The 12245-nt window shown below is 37.6% G+C and overlaps 1 protein-coding gene across 2 annotated transcripts in view; it reads left to right on the forward strand.

Moving 5' to 3' along the window:
* Positions 1-12245, forward strand: part of MAP4K1 (mitogen-activated protein kinase kinase kinase kinase 1) — a 290702-nt gene that overhangs the window by 178523 nt on the left and 99934 nt on the right. For both annotated transcript variants that reach the window (XM_053721618.1, XM_053721619.1), the window contains exons 9-10: positions 2944-3075; positions 3156-3218. In XM_053721618.1, the coding sequence (XP_053577593.1) occupies positions 2944-3075; positions 3156-3218 (195 nt within the window). The remainder of the gene's footprint in view (positions 1-2943; positions 3076-3155; positions 3219-12245) is intronic.

Raw genomic sequence — 12245 nt, forward strand, 5'->3', positions numbered from 1 at the left:
TTGTATATTTTTTATTTATTTTATTTTACTAAAGTTTTTATCATTTTATTTTAACCCTTACAGTGCTAGCGACGGCTCTGAGCCTTCACATAGTTTCCCACTCAGGTGCTAACGGCGGCTCAGAGCCATCGCTAGCACTCTCCCACCTTAAAGGGAGATCTGGGGGCTCCCACCCGCTCCTACCCCGGCGATCGGGCTTGTGTCATTTAAGCATGGAAACTGAGACCAATCTTGGCCCTAGGCAAAAATTAGGAAAGGGCTCCCGCTGTCTCACACTAACCAAAATGTATGCAAATGAACATGGTAGCCTCCCTTCCCCCAACAGGCCTCCAAATCTCTAGGGCCAGGACCCCCATCATCAAGGGCCACACTCCATGGCCCTCACAGCAACAGACGTCCGACATGTCCCCCCGAGCAACAAACCCCACATCCAGGCACAAGGCCCCTACTCTGGAGCCAGGGCCCCCACTAAACCCATACTTAACTGCTTAGTTACTGATAAGGCAGCTGTCAGCCCCAGCTTAAGCAGGACACCAGGAGTCATGGAGATGCTATTTGTGGGCCCTTCTACATACTGGGCCCTCGGTCCAGGTCCTTTTTGCCCGGCTGATCAGTCCGCCCCTGCCTTAAGGGGTTAAACAAAATGTGTTTGTTATTGACAAGAAGACGTACAATTATTTGTTTTATTATGGGTTATTGTTGCGGCTTTTGTGTAAAAATTGCTGGTTTAGGCAATCTAAGTTACAGATTTTGCTTTTTGGCCTCTTTAGGGAGTGTGAAACAAAGTAACATTTTTTTATACAAAAACTAGGTGTTTGGGATGTCCCTTTAATGCAGAAATGCAGGTAATCCCAAAGGGTTCACAAACTTTTTCTTGCATCTGTAAATAGATATTGAAAGAATGATTAACATTTTATTGAATCTCATATTCATACCTCCCAACATCTGCCGGATGATTTCCAGGATGTAGGGGGTTAAAAGCTTGTGGTCAGTAGATGGGCCAAGTGTGGAAGATTTATGTGCTGTCTGTGGGCGTCTTTAAATGGGTCTGCAGGATGCTGGATGGTTGGGTGGTATACATATTAAAGTTGGAGTTTAAAGGGAAGCAATGTTAACTCCAGACCTTTAAAATATCCCAATTTGAGAGGGACAGCCCCTAATTCTATGCTCTGCCCCTCGGCTATATCTTCTGACTTGCAGAACTTCCCTTAGCCCTGACCTTAGACCACTCAGACACGCCCACCAACTGCCCAGATATGCCTGCTATCCAGCCCACTATCCAGATAACACACCCCCTCCCAAAATGGCCCCACCCACAAAATGGTCCCTAATACACAGCCACAAATGTTGGGAGGTTTGTAACTCTCTGTTTCATCATAGCACAGAGATAGATCTAGACTGATCAGGAGGAGTAGAATCCTTTGACTGAGGAGCTTACATTCTAGTTTAAATCTTGGCAGCACTTTCTCCAGTAAAGTAACAGAATATAATTTCCAGCACCAAGGGTTTTGCATTACAAACCGCAAATGTTCAAAACATAGTCAAACAGAGTAACGGCACCATCACTGTAATAAAAACTACTTTATTCTCCAAAGACAACCAACATAACAATAACATTTGGGGGCTTAACCCTTAATCATGTCATTTCAAATAATCAATTACATAATTTTTAAATACCCCAGAGACCCATCCCCTTACCTATGTTTAAAGTGATAGTAAATCCTAGTGTTTGTGAAACTAGGTTTTACCAGTGTAGCAAATAAAGGGGACTTTCAGTCATGAAGTATAAAATACTTCACGCTGAAAGTTCCTTTTTTTGTTTGAAGCGTATGCTGCGTTGAGTGCCTCAGGCCTCCCGCAGCAGAACACTATTTTTCAGTAAGGTGATGTTAGCAAATAGCGTGCTAGCCTTACAGCATAATGCCAGCTGGGTCGCACCTCTATTGGCTAAGAGGTGGAAACATCACCTCATTGATAAAATAGCGGTCTGCCATGGGAGGCTTGATTCCCTCAATGCGGCATAAACTGCAGGCAAATAAAGGAACTTACAGGATAAAGTAAGAAAAAATTCTCCACCAAAAGTTCCCTTTATTTGTAGCACTGGTAAATCCTAGCGTTTCAAAAACATTAGGATTTACTATCACTTTAATCCTCCATATACCAAATAACCACCAAAATGTATATACAATATCTCCCCCTAGTGGAACATCACCATAATCACTTCTTAATACAAAAAGTTTTTTTTTACTCAGTATTTATACTTTCCCTGGTGAACTGCTTGTGCAATGCCGCCCCCTGCAGATTCGCGGTCAATCGGCCGCTAGCAGAGGGTGTCAATCAACCCGATCGTATGATTCTCAGAGGCAGCGGACGAGTTAAAGAGCAGCGGTCTTAAGAAGGCTCGCGCGGAAACAGGGGTATATGGCCCCATTCGGGCCGTGATAAATCGGCCCCATGGAATCCTTGCCCAATGTGCTTAAAGGCTTATGGTTGCACCTCACTGGTGTTGCCGTGTTCCTTGTTGAGAGGAGAATCACCTGGTATTTTGAGGCTGGACTAATGGGATCAGACTAATATACTTCAGGATCGTTCTCCTCTGTGAAAACCACAATTGAGCTAAAAGAGGCTGCTCCTAGGTGGTAACTTGCCATAGAACAAGCTAATGAGCTGTTGTTTGTTCCTGGTAGAGCACTTCTCCTTCTCTATGTATCTGGTCAGCCTAACAGGTTCATAACATACCAAAATACATGAAAATCAAATAAATAGCTGCATCTTATAAAGACAGACACCAATCTACTTCTCTATTCATCCCCCAAGGTGCTAAAACATCCCACTGTTTTAATATTAATTCCCTATATTTTTTATTATACTTATGGAGAACTAAATTCACCTAAGGAAGATTTTAAATCACTTGTCTGAAGAGCTTACAATCATCTCTTGCAGGATGGCCCCAGAAGTTGCAGCTGTGGAATTGAAGGGGGGATACACAGAGCTCTGTGATGTTTGGTCTTTAGGGATCACAGCTATTGAGGTAGCTGAGCTGCAGCCTCCTATGTTCCACTTGCACCCGCTTCGGTGAGTGTTGAAGGACTGTGTATCTTGTAAGACTGGTTTGTATTCACATTTCCCATCATGCTCTTTTTTTCTGTCCTCAGAGTGCTATTTTTGATGTCAAAGAGTGGTTATCAACCTCCCAGACTGAAGGACAAATCCAAATGGTGTGTATTTCCTGTTTTAAGATGTCCATTTATTTTGGACTTGTATGTATATCTTGTGTAATATAATAATGCATGTATGTATATATGAATATGCGTGTATGGGCGTGTTTGTGTAGGTATATATGCTTTTGTTTGTGTGAATTAGTGTTCATCTGTATGTCTATGTATGTGTGTGTATGTATATATACCTGTGTGTGTTTGTATGTATAAATATGTATACATTTGAGCTTGCTTATGTATATATCTTGGCCCTCCTGGTAACACCAGTGAGACCCCTTTCCCAAGGGGCATGGACAGAACTGCCCACTCCCCTAGCTAACTGTACAAATGTAGCTCAGAAGAACAACCCCTTCCTTCTCCTAGTTCTGTCTAGCCCTATGGTGAACAGGACTAGGAGTCCCTCTCCATGCTTTAGTGTTATTGTCGATCCTGGTCATGTTATTTTCACTATTTTCTGGGTTAACTTATTGCCTGCCCTACCCTTTGTGTTCCGGCGCCATTAAAACTTTGACCTTGTCACTGACATGGCGTAAGGCGGTTGCAGCTGTTCCTCTAATGTCCTTGTGGGAGCCACCATGTTTCCGTAACATCATTAGAAGGCGGCATCGCAGGGGTCTCGTCTGAGGGCGATCCTTTTTTGTGATTTCATTTAGCCTCGGCATGGGCCTTCAAAAGTTGTGCTCCTGATTTAGGGTGTGCCTGTTAAACTCTCTATCCCATAAAGATTTGTTGTGGCTGTTTCTGCTGCTGTGTTCCATGAGTAACATCATTCCTGAGCAGATTTTTGTATGCCGGTTGCCGGTCTGGTTTTTTACAGCTTTGGGAATATTTTTAGCCTGTTGCTTTCTGCCTGCAGTTTTTCTGCCTAATATGGAGCCTGAGACTCCTCAGCCTGTGTCTTGCCCAAGGAAGTTCCTGCATGACTTTAAGGTGTGTTGTTTCCCTATTTGCTCTGGTGTTTTGTAAATACCTCTATATTGTATATTGTTAAACTGTATTTATTGCTGGCAATATTTTGCATGTTTTTCTAGCCATGAATCCCATTCTTTTCCCACCTGTTCCCTATGTCCTGACTCCTATTGGCAAGACAAAAATCTATGTAAAGTCTGTATCGGGCAGATATATGGTGGAAGCTTTTCTGTTGCACCTGAGGGCTCTGTGGATTATTTCCAGACCATTGACTCTGCTCCTGATGGGGAAAGTCCTGAGGCTGATTAACCTGCTTTATTTGATTCCTCTATGCTCTTTGATTGTATTAAAGGCATTAAAAATACTTTGGGAATTGAAGATGAACTGCCCCATGTATCCTCTGATCCCGAAACTGAAGTTAAGAAGCAGCAGTCGTAAGACCGCTGCTCCTTATCTTGTCCATTACCTTTTAGGTGGCGGACTGCAAGCATTCTGATCAGATACGATCGGGATGATTGACACCCCCTGCTAGCAGCTGGTTGGCCACGAATATGCAGGGGGCGGCATTGCACAAGCATTTCTTGTGAAATGCTTGTACAATGTTAAATGCCGACAGCGTATGCTGTCAGCATTTAGCGATGCCGGGCGGACATGATTTGCTACAGTGAATCATGTCCACCCGACACTTAGTAAATTTACTCCTATGTATTTAAATAAGTTTTCTTAGCCTGAGAAGCAGCTTGGGGTGCCTGAGAAACTATTTAAGAACTTTCCCTTAAATAAATCGGAGCATACCCGATTTTCAACCCCACATACATGCTGTCATTACTAGATTGTCAAAAAAGATCAGGTTTGCCCTTTGAAGGGGCATGTTTTTTGGAGAAAAAGCTGTAACTTTTACTATCCAAAAGAACAGGAGGTAAGAGTCCTTTTCTTCCACAGGCCTCTAGAAGTCACAGAAATCCAACCTTTGTTATAGGCAGTGCCTCCAGTATTAGTACTACAAGGCTTCCTCAAGACAATAATTATTTTGTTTGTAAGAGGGGAAATCTAACTCTCATGGTCAGTCCTTTCCTTCCTTTCAGGCCAAGAAACAATGATGGTGTGCAGACCCAATCTTCTCTGCTTGGATGAAGACTTTGCAGCTTCAGAGAGGTTTGGTCATCCATTATTTCGGACAAAGTCTTCCTCACTTGGTGAATTTGCCACTCCCCAAAGATCCATCAAAATTGGAAGCTATTCAGCAAGCAAGCTCCTAGATGAGCTTGTTATTCAGGAACAGGAGGTTTTACTCTTCGTGCCCTGAATTTGTATCTGAAGGTTCAAAGCTTCAAGATGGAGTCTGTCCTTTTAGCAATCAATCTGATTCCTCCAAAGACTTATCTTCTCTCAGTAGATCTCAATGATGTGTACTTACATGTGCCAATCACAGAATCCCACAGAAAGTTTTTATGTTTTTCAGTTGGAAGCCATCACTTCCAGTATGCAGCCCTTCCTTTTGGTATTTCTACTGCTCTAATGGTATTCACAAAGTGTCTGGTTCCTCTGATAGCACAACTGCGAGTCAAAGAATTATTTGTCATCCATTATTTCAACAATATCATTTTTTTTGTAGATACACTGGAACAGGCTGATCTTCACATAAATATTTTACTTCAAGAACTTCAAAAACATGGATGACTTATAAACTTCCAAAAGAGTCATCCTGTTCCTTCTCAGGGGTATTTCTGGGTGCTCATTTCAAAACTTTGAAAGGAATTGTTTCACTTCCAAGAGATCTCATCCAGTTCCTGAAAAAATATTTCTTGAACCATCATCATGTCAGACAACTTTAAGTTCGTCAATGAATGCAGTTTCTAGGACATATAGCATCTGTCATTTGCATGGTAAAATGGGCAAGTTGGAGGATGCATCCCTTTCAAAGCCATTTTCAGGAAAAAGACAGGAGATGCAGCAGTTTTTCCCACCAGATCTCCTTTCCTGTAAACCTAAAAAAGTCTCTGCATTGGTGACTTCAGTCCTAGAATCTGCCCAAGGGCCTTCCTCTTCAGAAACCAGATTGGATTCTTGTTTAGATCCTACTGTCTACTTGAAGGTTGATTCAGATCCAACTAAGTTAATACGCAGTGAATTTAAAAATTATTGATAATCGATTTTAAAAAATCCTCTTTAACTCTAATCTAGTAGTGCTTGTTATATACACATTGCCTAAAATGCATATGAACTAAGAATAGCCACCAGGCCGTCCAATTGTGGCCAGTGTAAATTCTATTTTTTCAAATGTGTCCAAATTTTTGGACAACATTTTACAAACTTTTGTGGAACAATTAAGCTCCTACATAAAGGACACCATTGAATTCACTATACAAATACAACAATTAGAGTTACCTTATGAGAAGTATATTTTGTATACCCTAGATGTGGGAAGCCTATAAACATCGATAAGACATGAACAGTAATGAAAATCTTACATTATAGTCAGCAATTTCATGAGAAACAATTGACCTTTATTGAGGCGTTATTGAGGGTGATATTATATCACAATTACTTTTTGTTTCAAGATTCTTTCTATGTTCAAAGACAGGGTACTGCTATGGGTTCAAATGTCACCCCCTCATATGCCAACATATATATGGGAAACTTTAAGGAAAAGTATATGAGAATCCCCTGTTTATACAGTTTGGTACTATATGGTGGAGATACATTGATGATGTGTTTGGCATATGGGGTGGCGACATTGAACCACTGCTGACTTTTCTACCAGAATTGAATGGCACAGTAAGTGGATTGAAATTCACTGTAGAATATAGTGAATAGTTTATCAGTTTTTTGGATACAGTGTGTAGAGATTCGGAAGTAGAGGGTCTAAAACTGGATATTTACAGTAAGCCAAATGATAGGAATAATATGTTGCACTATCCCATTTTTCACAATCCTAAATTGAGTCGTTACTACGTAGCCAATTAATTTTTGTAAATAGAATCGTAAGTGATGACAAAATTATAGTAAATAAACTAAACACAATGGGAAAATATTTTTTGGAAAGTGGTTACCCCAACACTTTTAATTGAAAGTGAAGTTAATAAAATATATGGGGATAGGAAGAGAAATGTATCTAATGTGAGCCAAAATTTGGACATTAACTTAAAGAGTGTGAAGGAGAACTCCAAAAGAGTAGTATTTGTATCCCAATTGCACCCCTATAGTAAAAAGATTTAATCCATTATAAGAAGATATTGGCCTATTTTGCAGCAATATAAAATAATTTCAGACATTCCCAATAATGGCCTTTAAAAGAGTGCCCAACCTTAGAGATAAACTGGTGAGAACAGAAGTTGTAAAAAGGATAAGCAAAGTTATATAACATCAACAAATCATGGTTGTTATCTCTGTTTGAATTGTGGGAATTGCAATTCAGTGATTAGGGGTAGAGAGTTTTTACATCCAAGAACAGGATATGAATGCCAAATTAAAGGGACAATGAACCCAAATTTTTTTCCTCGTGATTCAGATAGAGCGTGAAATTTTAAGCAACTTTCTAATTTATTCCTATTATCAAATTTTGTTTATTCTCTTACGCCTAGATTACGAGTTGTGTGTTAGGGTAAAAAAGCAGCGTTAAGAGGTTTTTTACACCCGCTGGTATTACGAGTCTTGAAGGTTTAGGGTCACCGCACACTTCTTTGGCCTTACCGCAAAATGACTTACGTAAACTTTGTAAAGTCTTTTTTCTATGGGATTTCCATAGCGCCGGTATTACGAGTCTGTCCTGGGAGGCCAAAAAGTGAACGGTACACCCTACCCTGTCAAGATCCCTAACGCATTTAAAAGTCAGTAGTTATGAGTTTTATGGTACAACGCCGTAACATAAAACTCATAACTAAAGTGCTAAAAAGTACACTAACACCCATAAACTACCTATTAACCCCTAAACCGAGGCCCTCCCGCATCGCAAACACTAAAATAAAAATTTTAACCCCTAATCTGCTGTTCTGGACACCGCCGCCACCTACATTAGATGTATTAACCCCTAATCTGCTGCCCCAACATCGCCGACACCTACATTATATTTATTAACCCCTAATCTGCCGCCCCCAACGTGGCCGCCACTATATTAAAGTTATTAACCCCTAAACCTAAGTCTAACCCTAACCCTAACACCCCTTAACTTAAATATAATTACAATAAATCTAAATAAAATTACTATCATTAACTAAATTATTCCTATTTAAAACCAAATACTTGCCTATAAAATAAACCCTAAGCTAGCTGCAATATAACTAATAGTTACATTGTAGCTAGTTTAGGGTTTATTTTTATTTTACAGGCAAATTTGTATTTATTTTAACTAGGTAGAATAGTTATTAAATAGTTATTAACTATTTAATAACTACCTAGCTAAAATAAATACAAATTTACCTGTAAAATAAAACCTAACCTAAGTTACAATAACACCTAAAACTGCACTATAATTAAATAAATTAACTAAATTAAATACAATTACCTAAATTAAATTAAATTAGCTAAAGTACAAAAAAAATACACTAAATTACAGAAAATAATAAACAAATTACAGATACTTAAACTAATTATACCTAATCTAATAGCCCCCCAAGATAAAAAAAAAACCTAGCCTATACTAAACTACCAATAGCCCTTAAAAGGGCCTTTTGCGGGGCATTGCCCCAAAGTAATCAGCTCTTTTACCTGAAAAAAAAATACAAACAACCCCCCCCCACAGTAAAACCCACCACCCACACAACCAACCCCCCAAATAAAATACTATCTAAAAAACCTAAGATCCCCATTGCCCTGAAAACGGCATTTGGATCGGCATTGCCCTTAAACGGGCAGTTAGCTCTATTGCAGTCCAAAGTCCCTAACCTAAAAATAAAACCCACCCAATACACCCTTAAAAAAACCTAACACTAACCCCCTGAAGATCGACTTACCGGGAGAAGTCTTAGGGTTTATTTTATAGGTAAGTATTTAGTTTTAAATAGGAATAATTTAGTTAATGATAGTAATTTTATTTAGACTTATTTAAATTATATATAAGTTAGGGGGTGTTAGGGTTAGACTTAGATTTAGGGGTTAATAACTTTAATATAGTGGCGGCGACGTTGGGGGCAGATTAGGGGTTAATAACTGTAGGTAGGTGGCTGCGACATTGGGGGCGGGAGATTAGGGGTTAATAAATATAATGTAGGTGTCGGTGATGTTGGGGGCAGCAGATTAGGGGTTAATAAATATAATGTAGGTGTCGGCGATGTTGGGGCAGCAGATTAGGGGTTAATACATATAATGTAAGTGTCGGCGGTGTCCGGGCCAGCAGATTATGTGTTAATAATTATAATGTAGGTGTCGGAGAGTCGGGGGTGGCATATTAGGGTTTAATAAGTATAAGATTAGGGGTGTTTAGGCTCGGGGTTCATGTTAGGGTGTTAGGTGTAGACATAACTTTTATTTCCCCATAGTAATTAATGGGGCTACGTTAGTGAGTTTTACGCTGCTTTTTTTTTAGGTGTTAGACTTTTTTTCAGCCGGCTCTCCCCGTTGATTCCTATGGGGAAATTGTGCATGAGCACGTAGGACCAGCTCACCACTGACTTAAGCAGCGCTGGTATTGGAGTGCGGTAATGAGCAAAATTTTGCTCAACGCTCACTTCTTGTCTTTTAACGACGGGTTTCTGAAAACTCGTAATACCAGCGCTGTAGGTAAGTGAGCGGTGAGGGAAAACTGCTCGTTAGTACCGCATAGCCTCTAACGCAATACTCGTAATCTAGGCCATACTATCTTTATTTGAAATGCAAGAATGTAAGTTTAGATGCCGGCCCATTTTTAGTGAACAACCTGGGTTGTCCTTGCTGATTGGTGGATAAATCCATCTACCAATAAAACGTGCTGTCCAGAGGTCTGAACCAAAAAAAAAACTTAGATGCCTTCTTTTTCAAATAAAGATCAAGATCCACCAAAAACCCCGGTTGCCAGACATTTCTTAACACATGATAATCCATTGACACATTTTTCAGTTAAAATAATTGATCAAGTCCCCAAAAATCTTAAGGGAGGAGACAGATTAAAGGGTCTGAATAGAAAACAAGCGTTTTGGATATTCACATTAGATACACGCAAACCAAAAGGCTTGAATTCTTTATGGGATGTAGGTTTATATACTGAATAATTCAACACAAGACCCAACCACTCAAACGGTAATTAATATTTAACATCAAAACTTAACATGAAGATGTTGTGTAGTGCAGAGCATTGTCAATTATATATTATACTTACTAGTTATACACTACACAATATAAATTGTTCCGCAACACAACATCTCCATTAACCACTCAGTATATTAACACATGTTTTAAATGAAACTCTTATACTAAGGGAAAGTTGGTAGATGTTTTAGTTATATATAATTAATCTTATAAATAATTATATGGCCTATAAAGGTTGTTCTAATGCGTGACTATGTAACTCAGAAATGAAAATGATGAACCAGTATGAAATGCAGTAGTTTATTGTGATTCAAGTAAAGTCTTATACATATAAATAGAAAATAATAACAAAAAATCAACAAAATAATTTTTTCAATTCATTCATGAAAAATAGTTTAGTAACAAGTCGCAACATCTTATACTACTGCATTTCTTATTGTTTTTTGCATAAGTGTGTATAAATATATATATATTCACAATTAAATGAGTGTGTATGTGCATGTATGCAAAAAAAAAATAAGAATATAACTCTCCAATAGAATGTGATCTATTATGAAAAATATTTTAGTTCTTGCAATTGTTTTTTACATATTTTTTTATTTATTTTTTTGATCATAACCATTAACACAATTTTGTTATTTAGTATGAAAATGTATATCAAATTTATAGGTTCGGAAATTTGAAATTATAATATTTTTTATTTATGTTTTTTATTTATACTTTTTAATTCATTATTTTAATTTATTATTTTTTCAGACTTCTTAAGATGATAACATTTATGTTTATGTTTATTTAGCACAACTAATTCGAAATTATGTTATTTGGAGATTTATTTCTTTAAAATACAATGTTTTGTTTAGCTTAATTTAGTGATAAGTCACATCATAATATACATTAACAATAATGTAATATTGTGCATATATATATATATATATATATATATATATATATATATAAAATCTTTTAGTCACAATAAGGGTTAAATATTATTCTCACAGTGTTCCATATTTAAATATACATGATCCACAGAGAGAACCAAAATAAGCGCTTCAAAGCCCAGGTTGATGAATAAAAAACTGTGTGTTTTATTAGGACATTTAAAAACAAAGAATGTCCACAAAGGACAAAAAGTAATCCAGGTTAGTGTAGCAGGCACACAGAGCAGACATGTTTTGTGCTCAGGTAGCACTTGATCACTGCTTACCTGTGCACCTGCAAAGGCCTGCCTTTTAATTACACAAATTTAAAGTGATACATTACACATTTCATTTAGACAACCTGAATAAGTGAATATCAAGAGTAAATCTGCATAGTTAATCTATGTATTATATATGGGAATATAGCAAACTTTGCAAAGAATTTATATTATGCTAGAATGCAAAGAAAACTGAATGGAAAATGTTTTTATATTAAATAGCAAATTTGTATATCTTAGTTTAAAGCTAGTCAAAGATGGAAAATTATATATAAAAAGAAACTGACATGAAGAGTAAATCTGCATAGTTAATCTATGTTTTATATATAGGAATATAGCAAATTTTGCAAATAATTGATATTATGTTGAAATACTTAGAAGACTAATGGAAAATGATTTTATATTGAAAAACAGATTTATGTATCTTAGTTTAATACTAGTCATTAAAGTAAAAAATTAAGTACAGTTATGGGCTGACTTTTGTAGGACTATCAAATTTTGCACTATCCTATAATTATAGTTTATTATACAAATAAATCTAAATCTCTTCTTTTGTTAATCCCTAAAGGATAACTAGTTTGTAAAGTCAGTATCCAAAAAACTTCTCTTTTGTCTAGCATCATTTCCCTATTTCCTCCTCTACTCCAAATAGGAACAAAATCTATGCCCTGCACCATTAGGGCATTAACATCCGCATTATG

Source organism: Bombina bombina, chromosome 7, assembly GCF_027579735.1.
Source record: "Bombina bombina isolate aBomBom1 chromosome 7, aBomBom1.pri, whole genome shotgun sequence".
In the NCBI taxonomy this organism is placed as follows: domain Eukaryota; kingdom Metazoa; phylum Chordata; class Amphibia; order Anura; family Bombinatoridae; genus Bombina; species Bombina bombina.